General features: G+C 47.4%; 1 protein-coding gene across 1 annotated transcript in view; it reads right to left on the bottom strand.

Moving 5' to 3' along the window:
• Positions 1 to 25,261, bottom strand: part of LOC139230008 (cdc42 effector protein 1-like) — a 109,376-nt gene extending 84,115 nt beyond the window's left edge. Inside the window, exons 1-3 of the mRNA XM_070861724.1 lie at positions 24,735 to 25,261; positions 20,397 to 21,302; positions 17,908 to 18,020 (exon numbers count right to left, since the gene is read on the bottom strand). Of these exons, the coding sequence (XP_070717825.1) occupies positions 17,977 to 18,020; positions 20,397 to 21,302; positions 24,735 to 25,158 (1,374 nt within the window). The 5' untranslated portion in view covers positions 25,159 to 25,261 and the 3' untranslated portion in view covers positions 17,908 to 17,976. The remainder of the gene's footprint in view (positions 1 to 17,907; positions 18,021 to 20,396; positions 21,303 to 24,734) is intronic.
• Between the last annotated feature and the right edge of the window lie 353 nt (positions 25,262 to 25,614).

Below are 25,614 nucleotides of genomic sequence, written 5' to 3'. Positions count from 1 at the left end.
TGATTTCTCAGCCTCGATGTATAAGAACATAAGAATTAGCGGCAGGCTGCCCCTCGAGCCTGCTCCACCATTCAATAACATCAACCTCAATTACACTTTCCCGCCTGATTTCCAAATCCCTTGATTCCTCTAGAGTCCAAAAATCTATCTCTCTCAGGTTTGAATATACTCAACGACTGAGCATTCACAGCCCTCTGGGGTAGAGAATTCCGAAGATTCACAACCCTCTGAGTGAAGAAATTCCTCATCTCATTCTTAAATGGCTGGCCCCCTTATCCAGAGACTATGCCCCCTAGTTCTAGACTCTCCAGCCAAGAGAATCAACCTCTCAGCATCTAGCCTGTCAATCCCCCTCAGAATCTTGTATGTTTCAATTGCGTCACCTCTCATTCTTCTAAACTCCAAAGAATATAGGCCAATCTGCTCAATCTCTCCTCATAGGACAACCCTGTCATCCCAGGAATCAATCTAGTAAACCTTCGTTACACCACCTCTAAAGTAAGTATATCCTTCCTTAGATACAGAGACCAAAACTGTGCACAGTACTCCAGGAGTGGTCTCACCAAAGCCCTGTACAATCGCAGCAAGACTTCCTTACCCTGGTACTCCAACATCCTTGCAATAAAGGCCAACGTGCCATTTGCCTTCCTAATTGCTTGCTGTGCCTGCATGCTAACCCTCTGTATTCTCTCCTTTCTGTATTTTTTGCTTCTTTATTTCCAGATACAAATCACTTTCATGGGAGAAAACTTTGAGATCAAACTCCCGAACAATCACATGATAGTTTTCCCCAACAGACTGGTGCTGGACAAAATCACCTACCTGTGTATGGGCGAAAACTTCAAAATTATCTCCTTCGAGTGCAGTTGAAATGCTTGAGACATTAAAAAAAAATCCATGGGTGCTGGAAATCTGAAGAAGCAGAAAAATGCCGGAGACTTGCAGCAGGTCGGTCAGCTGTCTGAAGGAAGAAAGATCGGTTCAAGTGGAACCTGACGGGTTGCAATTGGGCGGTGCAATGGTTTAAATGCTGATCCTTCATCTCTGGGGTTTTGGATTCAAATCCCTTCTAGATTAATTGGGTGAAAGTCTGCCCTTAATGCGGACTGGCAGGCTTCCACGTGACATTAATCTGAGCGCCCAGATTAGTCAGCTTGGGCCTGTAAGAATAAAATTATTCCTGACGCACCAATTGTTACTGTCCCTTGGACAGGCCTAAGGATGGTCAGTGTGGGGAATAGTAAAAAGTGCCACATTACTGCCGCTTGAAGCACCATTCTGAGGTTCAGGCTGAGTACGGGGAGCTTTATTTAACATCTAGCTGTGGTATACCTGACCAGGGACTGGGATGCGGTGCCTGAAATGGAAAACGTTATTATCCAGCACAGGTACCAGTACCTGTGGATTCAGGCTGCAGAGGTCCCTTGAGGAAGTTTTACCAACCTGGCTGCGTCTGTTCTGATCAAAGGGTTTGACACAACCTGCCTCTCTCTTCTGACTGACCTGTGCGTTTCCTGTATTTTCCGTATTCATAGAAACAGCAGCTCATGTGAATCATTCATAAATAAAGCCCTTTCTGTGACTCTGATCAGTTTACTGATGATTCTTGCATTATTGTAAATTAACAGATTTGCAGTTGGTCACTCATTTTCCCAATCTGTCAAGGAATGTTGTAGAGAGGAGTGTAGTATATCAGAGAATATAGGGTGCGGTATATCAGATAATATGGGGTGCGATATATCAAGTAATATGGGGTGTGGCATATCAGATAATATGGGGTGTGGCATATCAGATAATATAGAGTGTGGTATATCAGATAAAATGGGGTGTGGTATATCATAGAATATAGGGTGTGGTACATGAGAGAATATAAGGTGCGCTATATCAGATAATATAGGGTGTGGTATATCAAATAATATGGGGTGCGGTTTATCATTGAATGTGATTGGAAAGCATTGAATGTGGTATTTCAAAAACTGCTCGACAAATGGTGCAATATATCATAGTGTTACAGTGAGGGGTGTGGGTAGATCATAGTGTTACAGTTAGGGGTGTGGGGTAATTCAGAGAGTTACAGGGGTGTAGTATATCATAGAGGTATAGGTAGGGCTGAGGTATATCAGGTGCACAACAGGATCTTGTCATCACTCTCAGAAGTGGCTCAACCATGTCTGGAATTTCCATACCTCCTTCTCCAGAGCCAAATTCATCTACTACTCCAAGATCGTCCTGGAGGGCAAGATAAAACCACAACATGGAGACCTTTGCCATTGTTTTCAGGCCGCACCATCAAATTTGGTCTCTTGCCCTCCCAAGTCAATCCACCTCCCTGCTGCTCACTCAGGCTGAACCAGACTGTGTGCACCTACAGTATCCTGTCCAATCAAGAACTCAGCTTCAAAGCCTTCTGTATCCATCACTGCCTCCTCAGCACGCCTGCCTCGGCCTTTAGCTCATTCACACACCGTCAAAACTCTTCCCAACACTTCCATCACCTTGGAACTCAAATTCTCTATTACTCTCCTCATTGAACTCCACCCTCCTCAAAATCCAACTTGTCCAAAATTCATCCTGTCCCACATCAAATTCCTTTCACCTATCATCCATCTTCGCGCTGACCTATACTGGCTGTCCTCCAGCATACTGCATTTAAAATCACCATCTTCAAATCATTCCCCCCACTCTACCTTAGCAACCTCCTCCTGCCGACTTCCAGTTCCCTCCACTATTGGTGACAGTCTTCAGCCATTTTAGCCACTCTCCGAAGCTCCTCCCCTCAAAATTCTCCGCCTCCGAAAATCTCAAAACCTCTCTTAGTCAAAGGCCTTTGGGCTCAGTGTTCATTCCTCTGTGAGCCACCTCTCTACATTTAAAGATCTGCACTATATAGCTCCTTTCACGACCACCAGATATGAGAGATGATACAGCCAATGAAGTACTTTTGAAGTGCAATCACTGTTGTAATGTAGGCAACGTGGCCCCAAATTTGTGCACAGCAAGCTCCCACAAACAGCAACATGATAATAACCAGATAATCTGTTTTAGTGATATTGATTTGAGGGATACACATTAACCGGCTCTCCTTCGAAATAGTGCTGCGAGATCTTTTAAGTCCACTTGAGTTGGAAAACGGAGCTTCAGTTTAACTTGTTATCCGAAAGATGGCACTCCCGCCAGTGCAGCACTCCCTCAGTATGGCACTGGAGTATCATCATAGATTTTGTGCTACAAGTCCCTGGAGTGGGACTTGAACCCACAACCTACTGACTCAGAGACTAGGGTACAGATAATAGCGAAGTGTTATACAAGTGCATGTTTTTATTAGGATGTAGTGTTATGGTATATCAGAGAAAGCTATAGCAAATACATAGCTCATCAGGAAACCTAATAATCAGGAAATAAGGGTTAATATAATTATCATGGAATTATAGAAAAATTATAACACAGGATGCCATTCAGCCCATTGTACCCATGCCAGTCGAAAAAGTGTTATCCAGACTAATCCCACCTTCCAGCACTAGGTCCGTAGCCCTATAGATTACGACTCTTTAAGTGCACATCCAAGTACTTTTTAGATGTGATGATGACTTCTGCCACTATCACCCTTTCAGGCAGTGAGTTCCAGACCCCCTCCACCCTCTCGGTGAAAATTTATTTGCTCATCTCCCCTCTAATCTTTCCAACCACTAATTTAAATCTATGCACCCTGGTTATTGACCCATCTGAGAAGGAAAATTGGTCCTCCCTATCCACTCTATCTCGGCCCCTCATAATTTTATACACCTCAATTAGATCTCCCCTCAGCCTCCTCTCTTCCAAAGAAAACAACTCCAGCCTATCCAATCTTTCCTCATAGCTAAAATTCTCCAGTACAGGCAATATCCTTGTAAATCTCCTCTGTATCCACTCTAGTGCAATCACATCTTTGCTGTAATGTGGTGACCAGAACTGTAAGCAGTACTCAAGCTGTGGCCTAACTTGTGTTGTATATAATTCTAGTATAACCCATCATCATCATCATAGGCAGTCCCTCGGAATCTAGGAAGACTTGCTTCCACTCTTAAAACGAGTTCTTAGGTGGTTTAACAGTCCAATACGAGAACCACAGTCTCTGTCACAGGTGGGACAGATAGTCGTAGAGGGAAGGGGTGGGTGGGACTGGTTTTCCGCATGCTATTTCCGCTGCCTGCACTTGATTTCTGCATGCTCTCGGCGATGAGACTCAAGGTGCTCAGCGCCCTCCTGGATGCACTTCCACCACTTAGGGCGGTCTTTGGCCAGGGACTCCCAGGTGTCAGTGGGGATGTCGTACTTCATCAGGGAGGCTTTGAGGGTGTCCTTGTAACGTTTCCTCTGCCCACCTTTGGCGTGTTTGCCGTGAAGGAGTTCAGAGTAGAGCGCTTGCTTTGGGAGTCTCGTGTCTGGCATGCGAATAATGTGGCCTGCCCAGCGGAGCTGATCAAATGTGGTCAGTGCTTCAATGCTGGGGATGTTAATGTTAGCGTGTCTGTCCTCCCAGGGGATTTGTAGGATCTTGCGGAGACATCGTTGATGGTATTTCTCTAGCGACTTGGTGTCTACTGTACATGTCTCTGTGCCATACCTGGGGGGGGGGTATTACTACAGCCCCGTAGACCATGTAGAGCTTGGTGGCAGTTTTGAGGGCCTGGTCTTCACTCTTTTCCTCAGGTGGCCGAAGGCTGCACTGGAAGCGGTGTTGAATCTCATCATCAATGTCTGCTCTTGTTGATAAGAGGCTCCCGAGGTATGGGAAATGATCCACTTTATCCAGGGCTGCATGACTCGGGAACAGTGCTTTGCGGCAAGGACAGGCTGGTGGAGTTGTCTTACAGATGTTTAGCGTACAGTCTATGCTTTCGTAAAGCTCAGTAAATACATTGACTATGTCCTGGAGTTCAGCCTCGGTATGTGCGCAGATGCAGATGTCATCCGCGTACTGTAGCTCGACGAGAGAGGTTGGGGTGGTCTTGGACCTGGCCTGAAGACGGCGAAGGTTGACCAGGTTCCCACTGGTTCTGTAGTTTAGTTCCACTCCAGCGGGGAGCTTGTTGACTGTGAGGTGGAGCATGGCAGCGAGGAAGATTGAGAAGAGGATTGGTGCAATGACGCAGCCCCGTTCGACCCGGTTCAGACGTGGATTGGGTCTGTAATGGATCCGTTGGTAAGGATCACGGCCTGCATGTTGTCGTGGAGCAGGCGGAGGATGGTGACAAACTTTTGGGGGCATCCAAAACGGAGGAGTGTCAAAGGTTTTGTAAGGTCGAAGGAGGCTATGTATAATGTCTGGCACTGTTCCCTGCATTTTACCTGCAGCTGTCGCACTGCAAAAATTATGTCAGTTGTGCCCCATAGGGGACGAAATCTGCACTGCGAATCTGGGAGCTCCTCAGCCACAGGGAGAAGACGGTTGAGGACGACTCTAGCGACGACTTTCCCAGTGGCTGGTAACAGGGAGATTCCTCTGTACTTGCCGCAGTCGGACTTGTTCCCTTTTTTTAAAGATGGTCACGATCACTGCTTCTCTGAGATCTCCCGGACATGCTCTCCTCCCTCCAGAGAGAGATGAGGTCAGTAATTTGCACCAACAGTACCTCTCCGCCATACTTCAGTGCCTCAGCACAGATTCCATCTGTTCCCGTAGCCTTGTTATTTTTAAGCTGCCTTATGGCTTTTTCTACCTTGTGCAGTGTTGGGGTTTCTAGTATAACCGCCCTGCTATTCTATGCCTCGCCGAATAAATGAAAGCATCCCGTGTGTCTTTTGAACTACCTTATTGATCTGTCCTACTACCTTTAAGGATCTGTGGACATGCACTCCAAGGTCTCTCTGTTCCTCCACACCTCTCAGTGTCCTCCCACATATTGTGTCCCTTTGCCTTGTTGCCCCTCCCCAAATACATTAACCTCCACTTCTGCGGATTGAATTCCATTTTTCACTTTTCTGCCCAACAAGTTGCTATAACGTTGTCAGAGTTGAAACCTTTCATGCCCCAAAAATGAAAAACAACTAACACGCAGAAAAGAATAAAAGCTTTATTATTGGTCATGAGTAGTAAGTGCAGAAGGTAAAAGATTTAAATATAGATTTGCATTTTAAATTGATTGATTCTTTTACAGAATATTGGCTAGTAACCACATGACAATAATCCAATGGCCAACATTACACCAATCAGACCAGTCATTAATATATATATTTATATCACACACACAGTAAGAAATATAATATACACAATTAAGGAACAAACAAGGCTGCAAGATGGAATACTGTGAATGGCAATTTGTAGTGTTTCTCAGATTCTCATATAAGGCAAGAATGAAACGGCATCTAAATCGAGTTATCAAAAGAACTTGCAGGGAATGCGAGCTGCCCCTCCCTCACCGGTGCCCTCTAACGTAGAATATTTGACTCGCCTTTCAATCAGAGGATCAAGAGTTCAATCCCAGCCACACCGATGAGTTGGGTTTGGTTCGCGCTCATGTGGAACAGTAAATAGAGGCCTGAATGGTGGTGGGACTTTTCATTTCTGTTGAGAGTGCAGCGAGGCCCACAGCAGTATAGCTCCTGTTTAGACATGTTGCGAATTCTATTGCCAATTGGCAAAATGTTAAAAAATTGACCGAAGAGGTTTGATTTACCACAGCATGGAACCAAAATGGGCACCCTTTTTTTTTGCTGAAGTTCAAGTTGGTCACTCTTGGCTCATGAATTCAGTCTGAATGAAAACGCTCTTTAAGGTGCAACATGTTTCTCCGAAAACCACGCACAGCAGGACATAAGAATTTGGAGCAGGAGTAGACCATTTGGTCCCTCAATCCTTCTCTGCCATTCAATAAGATCATGGCTGATCTGATCTTGGCCTCAACTCCACTTCGCTGCCCGCTCCCCATAACCCTCAACTCCCCCATCGTTCAAAAATCTGTATCTCCACCTTAAATACATTTCATTTATTTATTCAAGAACTAACCAATGAGTCCCATTCTTTCTCAACACCCAGCTTTCAAGCAAGCTTTTGGATACCCCGCCTAATCTCTGCCCTATGGCCTAGTGCCCATCACTTTCACCTATTTCTAATTCCCCTCGCCCTGGAGTCCTTGAGATGCCTTCTAGCCAAAGAGCGTTTGTTATGATTGCAATCCTGTTGAAGCCCAAATTGATCCAAACGAAAACACATTGAACTAGCTCTGCACTGGGGCAATTCTGAATCCTGAGAGAAGGATGGAGTTTACGTATTTCTGTCAGATAACCCTGGATCAGGAATGGGGTGGGAGGAAGTCAGTTATGGACCCATCCATGGCTCAAGCCACTTCAGGTGAGGTTGGGAGTTAAACTCTTTACCCTTGTCTGATGGAGGAATCATGGCAGTGGAAGACAGCAGCAAGGAGGGGCCTTAAAAGGACAATAAAATACAATGCAAACAAACATGCTTGCGTTGGGAAATTCTTTGACCACTCAATCTCTCACATTGTTCTAAGGGCGAACAAACGCATTTTAGTATCATAAGACCATCCGGTTTAAGCCCACAACCTCTCTTTGCATTTACAGAAGAAATAGGAACAGGAGTAGGCCATTCGATCCCTCGAGCCTGCTTTGCCATTCAATAAGATCATGGCTGATCTGATCATGGACTCAGCTCCACTTCCCTGCCCACTCCCCATAACCCTCGACTCCTTTATTGTTCAAAAATCTGTCTCTCGCACCTTAAATATAGTTAATGACCCAGCCTCCACAGCTCTCTGGGGTAGAGAATTCCACAGATTCACCATCCATTGAGAGACAGGCAAGCCTTTATTCTGAAACTATGCACCCTAGCTCTAAGTTCCCCCACGAGAGGAAACATCCTCTCTGCATCTACCCTGTCAAGCCCTCTCAGAATCTTATACGTTTTAATAAGATCACCTCTCATTCTTCTAAACTCCTATGAGTACAGGCCCAACCTGCTTAACCTTTCTTCATAAGACAGTATGAATGTGCTGGATGTCTAGATCTTGAGTTGGGTCCAACATCCAAGTCCCCATGTCCCACAGGAATCCATGCCATGTCTTACCTTGGTATCAATTACAAATACTTTGCAGATGTTTCATCAATTGGCAGTGGATTTGTCTCCCCACCCCAAGAAAGTAGCTCAAGAACGTAATAGGATTGGGAAATGGTTCTTCAACTCAAGCCTCCTGCTCCATCAATCTTTAGCACCAGCAGTCATCTTTTTTGTGTGTTCATCAAGATGTTAGTGCTTGGGTGTGCACACTAGGCCCGTACAGCAGAGCAGGTCTCCAATCATCTTGGTTAACCCTTGCCACTGGAACAAGGCCTAGCTCTGTCAAGCTCATGTGGTGGCTGGTGTGCAACGGCCACCACACGTTAAAAAAATCCACGCACAGGCATCTTCCACCCTTCAGGATGTAGTTCGGGACCTGGAATATTGGGTCCTTCATTGAAATACCTGTAAACTCATCCCTTTTTGGTGTGGAAGCAAGTCATCCTCGATACGAGGGGCCGCCTATGATATGATGATGAGTGCTTGGGGAGGGGGTGGAACCAGGAAGCCAGTGTCAACATCAAACACATCTAACCAAGCCAGGTGGAGAGTAAAGCTCCCTCTACTCTGCCCCAGCAATTTGCCTCACCCCCAACCTCAGAACACCACTGACTGCACTAACTTTCCTTAGCTCTATATGAGTGGCATTGCCAATGAATGCCAAACTAGGGATGGTAGGTCCATGCCCACTAGAAACTGGAGACAGGGGAGATATTCATCGTGCCAATCTGGGCTGGATTTGAAGCCAAGGTCCCAGAGGTGAATGGCCAATATCGAATCCCACGCATCCACCCAGTTAGTTTCCCACTGACCATTTTAAGTTGTCTCTGCTACCCTTCAGTCCCTGACAAATCAGCAATCTCTCCTATTGTCCTGTGAATGCTTCATGTTAGCAACCCCATATTTTCTCTTGTATTGTTTTCTCATGGACTTTGTTCAAAAGAGTGAAAGAAGACTAAGAAAAGTAAAGTCATAAAACTACTCTGCTTCTGTGCTGATTAACAGATACAATAGCTGAGCCTGGATGAGACTGCTGTGCCCGAGTTAATGTGTCCTATTCATTGAAAGTTTCTGCTGCCTGATTACAACCTCGTGAAGGATGCATAAACCCTGCCTGCTCTGTTTCTGTCTCCCCTCTCCTGGGTCTGTACAGAGTTACTATCCTGTAAACGTCAGAGATTCCTGTAAATAGAAACATAGAAAATAGGTTCAGGAGTAGGCCATTCGGCCCTTCTAGCCTGCACCACCATTCAATGAGTTCATGGCTGAACATGCAACTTCAGTACCCCATTCCTGCTTTCTCACCATGCCCCTTGATTCCCCTAGTAGTAAGGACTTCATCTAACTCCTTTTTGAATATATTCAGTGAACTGGCCTCAACAACTTTCTGTGGTAGAGAATTCCACAGGTTCACCACTCTCTGGGTGAAGAAATTTCTCCTCATCTCGGTCCTAAATGGCTTACCCCTTATCCTTAGACTGTATCCCCTGGTTCTGGACTTCCCCAATATTGGGAACATTCTTCCTGCATCTAACCTGTCTAACCCCATCAGAATTTTAAACGTTTCTATGAGGTCCCCTCTCATTCTTCTGAACTCCAGTGAATACAAGCCCAGTTGATCCAGTCTTTCTTGATAGGTCAGTCCCGCCATCCCGGGAATCAGTCTGGTGAACCTTCGCTGCACTCCCTCAATAGCAAGAATGTCCTTCCTCAGGTTAGGAGACCAAAACTGTACACAATACTCCAGGTGTGGCCTCACCAAGGCCCTGTACAACTGTAGCAACACCTCCCTGCTCCTGTACTCAAATCCCCTCGCAGCTCACACTGCCACCCAACTTAGTGTCATCCGCAAATTTGGAGATACTACATTTAATCCCCTCGTCTAAATCATTAACGTACAGTGTAAACAGCTGGGGCCCCAGCACAGAACCTTGCGGTACCCCACTAGTCACTGCCTGCCATTCTGAAAAGTCCCCATTTACTCCTACTCTTTGCTTCCTGTCTGACAACCAGTTCTCAATCCATATCAGCACACTACCCCCAATCCCATGTGCTTTAACTTTGCACATTAAATATTAAAAGCACATCTGCATAGCACCTTATTATAGCTCGGGAACATCTCAACGTGTTTCAGATATAAGAACCTAAGAAATAGGAGGAGTCGACCATTTGGCCCCCCGAGCCTGCTCCGCCATTCAATAAAATCATGGATGATCCGATCTTGGCCTCAACTCCACTTCCCTGCCCGCTCCCCATAACCCTTGACTCCCTTATTATTCAAAAATCTGTCTATCTCCACCGTGAACATTTTCAATGACCCAGCCTTCACAGCTCTCTCTCTGGGGGTGGAGAATTCCAAAGATTCACGACCCTCGGAGAAGAAATTCTTCCTCATCTCAGTCTTGAATGGGCGACCCCTTATTCTAAAACTGTGCCCTCATTTCTAGATTCCCCCACGAGGGGAAACATCCTCTCTGCATCTACGTGAGCAAGCTTCCTCAGAATCTTATACGTTTCAGTAAGATCACCTCTTATTCTTCTAAAATCTAATGAATACAGGTTCAACCTTTCCTCATAAGATAACCCCTTTATCTCAGGAATATGTGGCGGACATTTTGCACACAGCATGATCCAACAATGAAATGAATGCCCAGGCCTCGGAGAACTCGCTGTGGTGAAATCTGAAATGTCCACCTAAGCTGCCAACATGAGGTTACGGCTAGCTCATCTGAAAGACAGCAGCTCCGACAGTGTAGCACTCTCCCACTACTGCACTGAAGTCTCAGCCTAGATTATGTGATCAAGTTCGGGAATAAACTTGAACCCACATGCTTCTAACCCAGAGCTGCCATGTGGTATATAAGAAAGAACAAACTTGTATTTATATAGTGCCTTTCACAACCTCAGGACATCCCAAAGTGCCTTACAGCCAATGAAGTACTTTTGAAGTGTGGTCGCTGTTGTAATGTGGGAAACGCGGCAGCCAATTTGCGCACAGCGGGAAATGATCAGATATTCTGTTTTAGTGATATGGGCTGCGAGATAAATATTGGCCAGGACAGCGAATTACATAGAATATACAGCACAAAAACAGGCCATTTGGTCCAACCAATCTGTGCTGGTATTTATACTGCACACCTCTCATTCCATCTGCCTCATCAGCCTTTCAGTAGATACCTCTATTCCTCCTTCCTTTATGCACTCGTCCAGCTATTCCAGCAAATATCTCCATGGGATTTTTTTCATCTAACTGAGCGGGCCTCGATTTAATGTCACATCTGAAAGACAGCACCTCCGACAATGCAGTACTCCTTCAGCGCTGCACTGGAGTGTCAGTTAGAGTTATGTGCTGAAGTCTCTGGAGTGGGCCATATGGACATATATTTAATTCCTTTTTAAAGGGGGGGAATGAAAAATATAACACAGGGACCTTTCCTTTTGTGAAGTTTTTACATGCAAATTAAATAGTCTCTCTCCTCTCTCTTCCATGCCTCATGGCGACTGAGACAACCTATTTCTTCACTGCTTTTACAGCCAACGGACAGTGTTTCTGTAACAAAGTTCCTTCTTACACGGATAGATACGAACCTGACTCACAACTCCCAAGCAGGGTATTATTAGAGTCGAGGAACTGCCAAACATAAAGGGGATGAATTGCATACCAACTATGGCATCTTCTGCAACATGCAGTTAAATCAACATTCCCTGTTTCGCACTGATGGGATTCCACGAGAATTCTCAGGGTCACGCCTTGTCTTAAAATAGCGATCGGTCACGGTCTGTCTGCCGTTTTACAAGCCAAGCATTCATTCATTCAAAATATTTGGCAATTCTGCCTCGCTGCCAGAAGGTGTCAGCACACAGCAGCAGTCAGGCCCTTGCCTCGTGTTTAAGTTGTTTGACTTGAAATGGTATACTGTCCCTCTTATTGATGTGGATGCAGCATTTGAGAACTTTGAAGTGCTAACAACCACTCGACCTGGATTTTACAAAGAAAACAACTGGAATGTGGAGATAAGCGGGTTCCCACATTGCAACAGTGACTACATTCCAAAAGTACTTCGTTGGCTGTAAAAAAAAAAAAGCTTTGAGACGTCCGGTGGTCAGGAGAGGCACTATAAAAAGCCAAGTCTTTTTTTCTTTTCTAATGGCGTCACAACCAGGGACTTGAGCATATATATCTAGGCTGACACTTCCAGTGCAGTGCTGAGCGAATGCTGCACTGTCAGAGGTGCCGTCTTCCGGATGAGATGCTAAACCATGGTCCGTTATCTCTCTCGGGTGGACGTCAAAGATCCCATGGCCGCTATTTCGAAGAAGAACAGGAAAGTTCTCCCCGGTGTCCTGGGGCCAATATTTATCCCTCAATCAACATAACTGAAACTGATTATCTGGCCATTATCAGATTGCTGTTTGTGGAAGCTTGCTGTGCTTAAATTGGCAGTTGAAGGCACGGCAGGCAGTGGCAGAGTGATTGAAATCGGGGATGCGCAGAGGGCAGAATTAGAGGAGCGCAGAGACCTGGGAGCTGAATTAAACATTGGAACTTCACACACACACACAGGGGGATCTGCAGTCTGTGGATAAAATGCTGAAATTAGACAACACTTTGTGTGTTTTATTTAAATGAGTTGATTTCATAAAGAAAATGGGTTTACTTCAATTATGGCAACAAACTATGTGGTGGACGTAGAACTAATGCAAAAAATTTAATTTTAGGGAGAATATGTAGGCTCGGGCACAGAGTGGAATGTGCTGCCTGAAAGGGTGGTGGAAGCAGATTCAATCGTAACTTTCAAAAGGGAATTGAATAAATACTTGAAATGGAAAAACTTGCAGGGCTACGGGAGATTCGGGGGAGTGGGACTAATTGGATAGATCTTTCAAAGAGCCAGCACAGGCATGATGGACCGAATGGCCTCCTTCTGTTGCCTTTGATTTGAAGGAAGCATATACTTGCCTTAGAAGCGGTGCAACGAAGGTTCACTAGATTGATTCCTGGAAAGAGAGGGTTGCCCTATGAGGAGAGATGTAGGCTGGGCATATACTCTCTGGAGTTTAGAAGGATGAGAGGCAATCTCATTGAAATTATACAAGATTCTGAGGGGGATTGACGGGGTAGATGCAGAGAGGTTGTTTCCCCCTGGCTGGAGAGTCTAGAACCAGGGATCACAGTCTCAGGATAAGGGGTCGGCCATTTAAGACTGAGATGAGGAGGAATTTCTTCACTCAGAGGGTTGTGAATCTTGCGAGTTCTCTACCCCAGAGAGCTGTGGATGCTAAATCGTTGAAGTTGAGATCGATAGATTTTTGGACTCTAGGGGAATCAAGGGATGTAGGGATTGGGCGGGAAAGTGAAGTTGAGATCGATGATCAGCCGTGATCTTGTTGAATGGCGGAGCAGACTCGAGGGGCCGAATGGTCTACTCCCGCAACTAATTCTTATGTTTTTCTTATGATTCTATGATTGTTTAGACGCTGCTCACCATCATTATAACCTATTTGAGACATGGAGTTCATGGGGAACAGATTTGACCCATTTTAGGAAGCGGCAGGGTTAGAGTACCATGGTGGAATGTCAAAAAAAAAATGAGGATAGGAAAAAGAGCTTATCTGTCACGAGAGTGAAGTTCAGTGAAATAATAATTAGCAACGTTTGCCAGGGATTCCACTCCTGCAGTTACATCATTGAAACTCCAGATGGCGCTGGCACTACAACCTTAAATGATCAAACCAAGGGACTGTGCATCAACCAACACTTTACGGTTTAATTCCAGTTCACTCATTCACATGACATCACTCCGTGAGCTATTTTAACAGAGGTGATAACCTTTTTTAAATAAACCAGCCAATTGCCCCACCATTGGTGGCCGTGCCTTCAGCTACCTAGGCCCCAAGCTCTGGCTATCCCTCCTTAAATCTCTCCGCCTCTTTCCTCCTTTTAAGAAAAGGACTTGCATTTATATAGCACTTTTCATGACCACCAATGTCCCAAAGTACTTTACAGATAATGAAGTACTTTTGGAGTGTAGTCACTGTTGTAATGTGGGAAACGCGGCAGCCAATTTGTGCACAGCAAGCTCCCACAAACAGCAATGTGTTAACGACCAGATAATCTGTTTTAGTGATGTTGACTGAGGGATAAATATTGGCCAGGACATCGGGGATAACTCCCCTGCTATTCTTCAAAATAGTGGCCATGGGATCTTTTAAATCCATCCGAGGGGGCAGACAGGGCCTCTCATCCGAAAGATGGCACCTCCGACAGTGCAGCACTTCCTCAGCACTGCCCTGGAGTGTCAGCCTAGATTTGTGTGCTCAAGTCTCTGGAGTGGGACTTGAAGCCACAATCTGCTGACTCAGACAAGTGTGCTACCCACTGAGCCACAGCTGACACTTTAAGACCTTCCTTAAACACAATCTTTTTGACAAATCTGTCGTAGCATCTCGCTATCAAATTTTGTCTGATAACGCTCCCGTGAAGCACCTTGGGATGTTTAAACTACATTAAAGGTGCTATATAAATGCAAGTCGCTGTTAAAACAGCACACAGCGGGCCGTTAATATCCCAAGGCAACCCCTTCCCCCAATTTACAAACAGTCGCCTCCCTCCCCCTCCACTAAATTCTGACACTGCGATTTACATGTAATGTAATCTCGAGTGGACTTTTCGGAAGGTTCAGAAGGATAAAACGCCCCAAACGGGATTAATGGGACGGCAGTAGAAACAGATACTTTTCAAAGATTAAATGAAGACACCCCACCAGTTTTAATATCTACGGTCGCTTTTTTAACCAGTTAAAAAAAAGACTTGCGTTTAAAGCGAACCTTTCACGACTTCAAGTCGTCCCAGAGTGCTTTTGGAGTGTAGTCACTGTTGTAATGTGGGAAATGCGGCAGCCAATTTGTGCACAGCAAGCTCTCACAAACAGCAATGTGATAACGACCAGATAATGTTTTTTTTAAGGTGTTGATTGAAGGGATACATATTGGGAGAACGCCCCGGCACAAAATAGTGCAGTAGGATCTTTTACGTCCACCTGAGAGAGCAGACGGAGCCTCACTTTAACATCTCATCCGAAAAATGGCACCTCAGACAGTGGAGTGCTCCCTCAGTTAGTAATTGTAATGTGGACTGGAGTGCACCATCACCCCCGGTAACCAAATTTTGATTTGATTTAATGTCCAAAATGTAATTTGTTTATTGTGTCAGTTTTAGTGCTCCCGCCCCCTCCACCTTCCCTTTTAGCCAGGGGGCACTTGGATTAATGATTTATGTTTTTACAGATACAACTTAAAATAGTTGTAGAGCTGTTGAGTTGGGAGTGGCTTAGCCAGTCACGTGATGTTCACAAGACTCAAGAAAACCCCAGCCAGTTGGGTCTCGATATGAAGAGGGTGAATTTTCTTTGTGTCACAGACACTTTTTTAAATGTGATACATGAAAGGTTTTTTAAAGCATTTGAGATGCGGGGATCTGACAATGAATAGCTCGCCATTCACAAATTCTTGCGCAGAGCAGCCCTACAATCCCACGTAAAGGGAAAGTTCTGGAATTACAGAGCAGGCCCGTCTGCATCAGTAGGCCAGAACCACCCTGCATATCATAGACATTTACAGCACAGAAGAAAGCCATTTCGGCCCATCGTGTCCGTGACAAAAGAGCTATCCAGCCTGATCCCACTTTCCCGCTCTTGGTCCGTCACCCTGTAGGTTACGGTACTTCAGGTGCACATCCAAGTACTTTTTAAATGTGGTGAGGGTTTCTGCCTCTACCACCCTTTCAGGCAGTGAGTTTCAGACCCCCACCACCCTCTGGGTGAAGGAATTGCCCCTCAAATCCCCTTTAAACCTCCCACAAATTACTTTAAATCGATGCAACCTGGTTATTGACCTCTCTGCTGAGGGAAATCAGTCCTTCCTATCAACTCTATGTCAGCCCCGCATAATATTATACACCACAATAAGATTTCCCCTCAGCCTCCTATGTTCCAAAGAAAATAAAACCCAGCCTATCCAATCTTTCCTCATAGCTAAAATTCTCCAGTCCAGGCAACATCCTCGTAAATCTCCTCTGTACCCTCTCCAGTGCAATCACATGTTTCCTGTAATGTGGTGACCAGAACTGCATACAGTACTCTAGCTGTGGCCTAACTAGTGTTTTATACAGTTCAAGCATAACCTCCCTGCTCTTGTATTCTATGCTTTGGCTAATAAAGGCAAGCATTCCGTATGCCTTCTTAACCACCTAATCTGCCTGGCCTGCACCCTTCAGGGATCTGTGGACATGCACTTCCTCTCTGCACTTCTCAAGTGTTCTACCATTTATTGTGTATTCCCTTGTCTTGTAGCCCTCCCCAAATGCATTACCTCACACTTCTCCAGATTTAATTCCATTTGCCACTGTTCTGCCCACCTGACCAGTTCATTGTTATCTTCCCACAGTCTACAGCTTTCTTCTTCATTATCAACCACACGGCCAATTTTTGTATCATCTGAAAACTTTTCCCTCCTTCCTTTCGGACGCTGATGGACCCGTTTTTTCTTTTTGAAGTATTTTCTGTTTTTACTTCAGATTTCCAGGATTCAGGGATTGTTTTTTCTTTTCCGTCATTCAGCTGCTTTTTTTTTGTTTTAATGCATTTTAAAAGAAAATATTCCTGAAGGACGGAGTGATGTGAGATAAGTGTCTGGATCCACTTTGCTCTGTCTGAGAGGGAGCTTCTCTTTCAAGTGTAGATCTAGACTTGGTGATAACATCACACCATGGCCGCAGTAAAAAATGTTCTTGGCAGCGATTAAGGAGAGCAGGTAAATGGGAATTCTTGCTAAATGCAGGCGACTCTGGAAAGCATGCGGGCGAGAGGCCGACAGTCAACATGTGGGAGACACCTGCCTGCACAGCATGGACTGAGAGAGGTCAACTGAGGCAGAGCAGAGCCACTGGGCACCCAGACACAGGGGGAGAGAGACACACAGTTACAGGGGGAGAGAGAGACACACACACAGGGGGAGAGAGCGAAGAGGGGGAAGAACATAAGAAGTAGGAGCAGGAGTAGGCCATTTGGCCACTCGAGCCTGCTCCACCATTCAATAAGATCATGGACTCAGCTCCACTTCCCTGCCCGCTCCCTATAACCCTTTACTCTCTTATTGCTCAAAAATCTGTCTATCTCCGCCTTAAATGACTTCGCCTCCACAGCCCTCTGGGGCAGAGAATTCCATAGATTTACAACCCGCCGAGAGAAGAAATTTCTAGAGATTCACAACACTCAGAGAAGAGAGATGGACAGAGGGGAAAAAGAGAGAGGATAGAAAAAGAGAGAGAGAACGTAGGGAGAGGGAGGGAGGGGCAGAGAGGGAGAGAGAGTGCAACAAGGAAAGAAGGACAGTGGGAGTTGACGAAAGAGATGGGGGTCAGAGAATGGGTGGAGAGGGCAGAGAGGGGGAAAGAGGTGAGATAGGAGTGGGGAGGGGAGAGACAGGGAAAGACAAAGAGAAAAGCATTCACAGACAAGGTCAGACATGCCGTCCAAAAATTGCACACAGATATAGGAATACAGAGTCGCAGAGAATTCCAGATACAGATATAGTGGTGATAGGGATCTTGTTTTGTAGATGGGAGATGGAAACTTGAACTGGCAGACTATCAGTGCTGGTGTACAGCACACACGGTCTGGGGTTATCAGGCTACATGGATCATTGACATAAAAAGTTACAAGACCCAGAGGAGACAATTTGCTATGTAGCTGTTAGGAGGAGCCCTGCGGATAGTTACCAGAACCTTCCTTTCAATCACAATCATTTGAGAATGACATTCAAACTAAAAAAAAAACTTTCTGTCCACAAACCTTGCTTCCTACCGTCCTGAATTTTTGGTCACACTTTGCTGCCAACATTTCCCGTTCAATTTTGCTATGTCAACTGTCACGCTGTAGTTGCCGGCTTTGGCCACTGGATGGCTCTATGGAGTAAGTTTTAGAAGTCTCTGTTCAAACTTCATTTTGTATAAAAGTTACATCATCAACTTACCGTGAGCAATGCTACAGGTAATTGTACACAGCCATAAGACAAACAGTGGAATCAGCGCTGACATTGCAAAGCACAGTATGGGCACCAAAATTGCAGCCCTCTTTCATGGTGACAGAGAACATTCACCAGAATGATACCGGGGCGAGAAGGGTTAAATTATCAGGGCAGATTGTTTGGATTGGGCGTGTATTCCCCAGAGTATAGAAGATTAAGGGATGATCTCGTTTCCTCTGATGCGGAAAAGTCTAGAACAAGGGGGCTTAGATTAGAGCCAGGCCATTCAAGGTTAATGTCAGGAAGTCCTTCTTCACACAAAGGATAGTGGATGGGAATTCTAAATTAGAATTTACTTTCCATAGACATCACCCGCACCTCCCCAGAGATCTCACTCTTCGACTTACCTATGTTTCTACCCCCGCTACACCCACCTTGGTTTTGGCCCAGGAGATCACATGGCTGTGTGGAGGGCAGGAAATCTAGTATCTAGTCATGAAGCTCCAGCCATCATACCAGAAATGCGAGGGTATACCTATCAGGAACGGATGAACAGGCTGGGTCTCTTTTCTCTTTAAAAAAAAAAGGCTGAGGGGGCGACCTAATAAAGGCCTTTAAAATTATGAAAGATTTTGATAAGAGTAGATACAGAGAGAGTGTTTCCACTGGTGGGGAAGAGCATAACTAGAGGCCATCAATAGTCACCAAGAAGTCCAATAAGGAATTCAGAAGAAACTTATGTACCCAGAGAGTGGTGAGAATGTGGAACTCGCTACCACAGGGAGTGGTTGAAGCGAATAGTATAGGTGGATTTAAGGGGAGGCTACACAAGCTTGAGGGAGAAGGTAATAGAGGATTATACTGAGAATTTAGATGAAGACAGGAGGAGGCTCGAGTGGCGCATAAATGCCGGCATGGACTGGTTGGGCCGAATGGCCTGTTTCTGTGCCGTATAGCCTATGTAAGCACAAGCGTGGGTCAGGATTTTAAGAGACCAGCTGGGTTTTTTTCTTACCGTCATTTTGATATGTTCCAACCTCAGGTAACATTAGCACATTGGCCAGTTAAGCTGGGCCCAGCGCAATGGAGCGATGGAATGTGGCTGGTTGGAACGGACTGATGGCGACAGTCCAGCACATGCCCACTGTGCAGACTACACAAAGGACGAGCCTTGCACAAGGGGGCTGTGTGTTCAAGGCACAGGAGACACACTGCTCTTTTCTATTCGGCTGACGGGTCAGTTCGATGATACAAATTTTATTTTCTCTCCTCGGGACACTGGACGTGCCGCACTTCTGCTAGCCGCCCTCTGGCAACCTGGACAAGTGGCCGCGCGAGTCTAGATGTGGAGAGATTGCGGGCTGTGCAACCGTGGGTGTGCGTAGAACATCACCATCAACCCCGCCCAGCCTCCCTCGCCAGCAACACGGCTGCATCATAAGAACATAAGAAATAGGAGCAGGAATAGGCCAATTGGCCACCCCCTCTCGAGCCTGCTCCACCATTCAATAAGATCACGGCTGACCTGTTCTTGGGCTCAGCTCCAGTTTCCTCCCCCCCCCCCCACCACCGAGTTCCCCATAACCCTCGAATTGGACCCCTATCGTTCAGAAATAGAAACATAGAAAATAGATACAGCAGTAGGCCATTTGGCCCTTCGAGCCTGCACCACCATTCAATATCATGGCTGATCATTCAACCTCAGTACCCCTTTCCGGCTTTCTCTCCATACCCCTTGATCACTTTCGCCGTAAGGGCCATATCTAACTCTGTCTATCTCCGCCTTAAATATATTCAGTGACCCAGCCACAACGGCTCTCTGGGGGCAGGGAATGCCACAGATTTACGTCGGGCAGGGTGCCAACCAAGTGCAACTGCTGGCTTGTTCTGCCTCCCACCCCATACCCTCGCCCCGAGGCGCTGAGGCCAACCTTTGACACCAATCTGAGCTGTGTGGTCTCCTCACTCAGCATGGGCCAGGAATCAAAGCAGGAATCTCCCCATTTGGTCGGGCCACCTGTTTCTCTCCTTGCATTTTTGAGAATTGATCTTACAGCGTTAGCTTCACTGGATTATGTAGAGTGGCAACAACAAGACATGTCTGTGTGACGTCCCTTTAAAGAAGAGGTCCCATTAATAATTAGTGGGTGACTGGAAGCCTCGGGGAGGGGAGAAGCGAGGGATTAAACCCGTATTTCTTCATCTTCGTCCGCAAAGGCGAAGGATTCGGTCTTGAGCGGGTTGAAGCCCGTATCCTCCTCCTCCTCGTCCATCGCAAACAGCCGCCCCTCCCTGCAGCCCCCCGCCTCCTCACCGTCCTCCCCGTCGGCCGGGGCGCGTTGGCCGGACGGCAGCAACTGCGTTCTCCAGCTTCCCCGGGGCCCTCCATTGTCGTCGTCGTCGTCGTCGTCGTCCTCCTGCTCCTCGCCGCCAGTGGTTCCCGCCATTTGGCGCGGCGGCTGCTGCGAGGAGGAGGCGGCGGCGACAAAATGGCGGCTGAGGATGCGCTGGACCAGAGAAGCGTTTGCCGCCGCCGCCGCCGGCAACCCGCCGGTCGTCGTCTCTCGGAGCGGCTGCTGAGTGGATCCGCTCCGACACTCACCGTCCCCTCGCTGGACGTGGACGCTCGAGTCCGGGTAGCTGATCGAGCCGCCATGGTGCCTCAGAACATGTCTCTCCGCCCGCGTCTCCCTCACACCGGCTCCGGCTCCGGCTCCGCCCGGGCTCGCGCTCGCGCTCGCGCTCTTCTTCCACTCGACGCACGACGGCTCGCCGCTAAAATGCCGAGCTTGGGCGAGGCTCGCCTCTGCCACACCTTCCCGGTGGTTGAGGTTGAGGTGAGCACCAGCAGCAGCACCAGCGCCGCCGCCGCCGCCATTGTGTCGCGGTCCGCCGCTCGAGCCCGCTCCCCGCTCGAAGGAACCTTCCAGATCGAACCTGACCGGGCGCGCGCCGTTTGGCGCGGTCTCCCCTGGCAACGGGCCTGCGCCCGGGCTGCCGCCGCCGCCGCCACCGCTCATCACCGCCAGCACCTCGCTCATTAACGACGGCCCCAAGTCCAGGCTGAAGGACAGCAGCGAGTCCGTGCGGGGCAGCTCGAAGTCCGTCACCTCCACACGCTCCACCACCGGCTTCTCCGAGTCCGCCAGCGCCGCCGGATTGTCCCTGGGCCTGTCCAACCGCGACCACCTGGGCAGGGTGCAGAATCCCGACTCCAGTCCTGAACACACACACACACACACACAAGGCAGAGTTTAGTCAGCAGTAACTTTTCCCGAGAGCATACATATTTGCCTTTCATCAAACTTAAAAAAGGGACGATTCGTCAGGTAAAGAAAGATAGGGTAGGTATAATGATGTTTCCACTTGTGTCTAGGGGTCATCAATAGAACATAGTCACCAATCCAATAATTTATATAGCGCCTTTCATGACCGCCGTATGTCTCACAGCGTTTTACAGCCAATGAAGTACTTTTGGAGTGTCGTCGCTGTTGTAATGTGGGAAGCACAGCAAGCTCCCACAAAGAGCAATGTGATCATGACCAGATAATGTGTGTTTGTTCTGTTAATATTGACCCCACGACACCTGGGGAAAGCTCCCCTGCTCTGTTTCGAAGTAGTGCCGTGGGATCTTTTACATCCACCTGAGAGGACAGGCGGGGCCTCGGTTTAACGTCTCGTCCAAGAAACGACATCTCCGACAGTACGGCGCTCCCTCAGCACCGCCACTGGAGTGTCCGCACTCTCTCTTCCTCAGGCGACCGAAGGCTGCGCTGGCAACGGTGTTGGTACTCGACCAGCTCCGTTGGGAGGGCCACGTTGTCAGCGTGCCTGACAAGATTCCCAAAGCAAGCGCTCTACTCTGAACTCCTACACGGCAAGCGAGCCCCAGGTGGGCAGAGGAAACGTTTCAAGGACACTCTCAAAGCCTCCCTGATATAGTGCAACATCCCCACCGGTAACTGGGAGTCCCTGATCCAAGACTGCCCTAAGTGGAGGATGAGCCTCCGAGAGGGCGCTGAGCACCTCGAGTCTCGTCACTGAGGGCATGGAGAAATCAAGCGCAGGCAGCGGAAGGAGCGTGCGGCAAACCAGACTCCCCACCCACCCTTTCCTTCAACCACTGTCTGTCCCACCTGTGACAGAGACTGTAATTCCCGTATTGGACTGTTCAGTCACCTGAGAACTCACTTTTGGAATGGAAACAAGTCTTCATAAACAGTCCCTCGAAATCAAGGATGATGATGGGAGTGTCAGCCTAGATTTTGTGCTCCAGTCTCTGGAGTGGGATTTGAACCCACGACCTATCTGACTCCGAGATGAAAGTTCTCCTCACTGAGCCACTGGCTGACCCCGTGGTGACCTGTGGGTTCCCTTGAAGGACATGCCCTCCTTGCTGCCCGATTTTACAACGATGATAGCAGAGCTGAGAGGTTATAACGATCTGAAAAGGCTGAGGCTCTTTTCTCTAGACATGAGCAGGCAGAGGAGTGACCTGAGAGAGATGTTTTAAGTTGTTGATAGGGTAGGCATAATGAAGATGTCTCCGCTGGTGGGGGGGAGTCCAAAACTAGGGGTCATCATTAGAAGATAGTCACTAATAAATCCAATAGGAATTCAGGAGAAACTTATTTTCCCAGAGTGTGGAACTCACTATTGCATTTTTGTATTCATTCACACAATGTGGGCCTTGCTGGCAAGGCCAGCATTTATTGACCATCCCTCATAGCCCTTCTCAAGGGCCTCGACAACTTGAGTGGCTTGCTAGGTCATTTCAGGGGCAGTTGAGAATCAACCACATTGCTGTGGGTCTGGAGTCACATATAGGCCAGACCGGGTAAGAACGGCAGATTAGTGAACCAGATGGTTTTCATGTCAATCCGGCAGTTTCATGGTCAACATTACTGATACTAGCTCTTTATTTAGGATTTTTAAAAATTTAATTAACTGAATTTAACTTCCCCAGCTGCCGTGAGTGGGATTTGAACTCATGTCCCCAGATCTAGTCCAGGTCTCTGGATTACTAGTCCAGTAACATAACCACAATGATCCCGTTCCCTTTATGGAGTAGCTGAGTTGTAGAGCAAAAATGCATTCAAGGGGAAGCTAGATAAACACATGAGGACCAGAAGGTTATGCTGGAGAAGATGGGCAAGGAGATATTGACAGACAGCAAAAGCAGCTAACAACAATGAACTGAGATAGATGGAACTGTGGGTCACAGAATAAGTCTGACAGGGTAGACGAGGCATATATTCCCGAGATTAGAAGAATGAGAAATGATCTAATTGTAACATATAAAATTCTTAGAGCTTGACAGGGTGGATGCAGGGAGGATGTTTCCTCTGGCTGGGGAGTCTAGAACCAGGGGTAATACTTGCTGAATAAGGGGTCAGCCATTTAGGACTGAGATGAGGAGAAATTTCTTCACTCAAAGGGTTGTGAATCTTTTGAATTCTCTACCCTAGAAGGCTGTGGATGCTGAATCGTTGAGTATATTCAAGGCTGAGATAGATAGATTTTTGTGAACAAAGGGAATTAAGGCATATGGGGATAGTGCGGGAAGGTGGAGTTTGAGACAGAAGATCAGCCACCATCATCATAGGCAGTCCCTCGAAGCGAGATTACTTGCTTCCACGCCAAAAAGGGATGAGTTCACAGGTGTTTCAATGAAGGACCTAATATTCCAGATCCAGAACTACATCGTGAAGGGTGGAAGATGTCTATGCTTGGATTTTTTTAACGTGGGGTGGCCGTTGCACACCAGCCACCACACGGGCTTGACAGAGTTAGGTCTTGGTCCAGTGGCAAGGGTTACCCAGGACAAACTAGAGACCAGCTCTGCTACACAGACTGAGCACACACACATATCGCAGTGTGGGCTGGCCTGTGCTGCCCCTGGGCCTTCACCTTTTCTGGGCCCCGGATTCACGCCTGTCTTGGGCCCCGGTCACTTCCCTCTACGGACTCTTGCCGCTCATTTGTCCCTCCTTCTGTACCTGCCCGCACTCCAATCAGCGACCTGGATTCTTAGCCATCCCCTCCTGCAGCAACAAGCGCTGCTCCCTGCAGTGGTATGCCGCCGCACGCTGCTCCCTCCAATGGCCCCGGCCTGCTGATGTCTTGCAGGCCGGGACTGCGCCGATTTCCGAACCGCCGCATGCTGCTGGTTTTGCAGGCCATGATCTTGTTGAATGGCGGAGAAGGCTCGAAGGGCCAAATGGCCTACTCATTAAATTGGAGAAAATTTCTGCTCATCCAGAACAGAGAGAGGTGAGGAGAAGGGCGAAGGGAGAGCAGAACAGAGGGGAAGGAAGTGTGGAGAGGAGAGAGCAAGAGAGAGGGATAGGAGGAGTGGGCGGAGGGATGAGGTGAGAAGAACGGGGGGGAGAGGAGACGGAAGTGCGGCGTGAAGGGGGAAGAGAAAGGGATAGGAGAAGGGGGGTGAAAAGAACGAGGGGAGAGTAGTGGAGAGTGCAGGGTAGAGGGCAAGAGAGGGAGAGAAGGGAGTGGACAAAATGAGTGGAGAGATGAGAGGTGAGTGTAGGGAATAGGCTAAGAGAGAGGTAGAGGAGAGGGGACTGTTCAGGGGGAGAGAGGAGAGAGAGAAGCGGAGGAGACTGAGGGTGAATAAGTTTTGAATTGAACTTACCATATGATCCATCCATCACGCCTGGACTAGACACCACGGTTTTGAAATTGAGTCGTTCCACCGACCCATTCTTTGCCTCCAACAGATGCGGCAAAGAGACGGCGTTCTTGATGATGGGCGAGACGGCCGGCGGCGGGGACATCTCCCGGCTGCTGTTGCGGCTCCTCATCGGCGACTTTCTGACATTCCTCAGCGCCCGGACCAACAGGTTGGACTTGGCGCTCTCCCGCGCCTTCTCCCCACCGTGGTCGCTGAGGAAAGAGGTGTCGCCAAACACGTCACCGCCCCGGCCCACGTGCATGGTGTGGCGGAAATCGCCCAGTGGCGAGCTGATCATGTCGGGGGTCAGCTCCGACTTGAACCGGCGCTTGCCATGGGAGTTGGAGACCAGGTTCTTGAAGACAGGCAACTTTCCAAAACTCATTTTCTTTCCCCTGTCGCTCCCGATCTTTTACCGACTGGAGGTAAAAGGCCAACTTGAGTTTGCCACACAACGAACAGACTCGTATGAAGCCAAATACATCTATACAGCTCGAACCTGATCACCAGGAACCTTCTCCTGGAGTGGCAAATTAATCTGGAATGTAAACCAATTTCCCCTCAGTATTTTCCGTGCAAAATTCGTCTCGTGAAAATGACAAAATCTCAAATACCTTGGTGACCCAAGAGTTACAGTCTTTAAAAAGTAGGAATTGATTTAACCAATTCAGGATTCGGAGGTTGCTATTCTGCGAGCAGAGACAAAACAGATGATCAATTTGAGGGAACCCATTTTCTATAAGTGTCTGGTGAATTATTTCACAGGTAGTATTTTCCTTTCAATATAAAAATAAAAGCTTGTGATTGTCAGGAATAGTAAGAGAGATCGTTTAATCCGATC

This window comes from Pristiophorus japonicus, chromosome 19 (genome assembly GCF_044704955.1).
Source record: "Pristiophorus japonicus isolate sPriJap1 chromosome 19, sPriJap1.hap1, whole genome shotgun sequence".
NCBI lineage: Eukaryota > Metazoa > Chordata > Chondrichthyes > Pristiophoridae > Pristiophorus > Pristiophorus japonicus.
The sequence above is the reverse complement of the archived record's forward strand: the minus strand, read 5'-3'. Positions and strand labels throughout refer to the sequence as shown.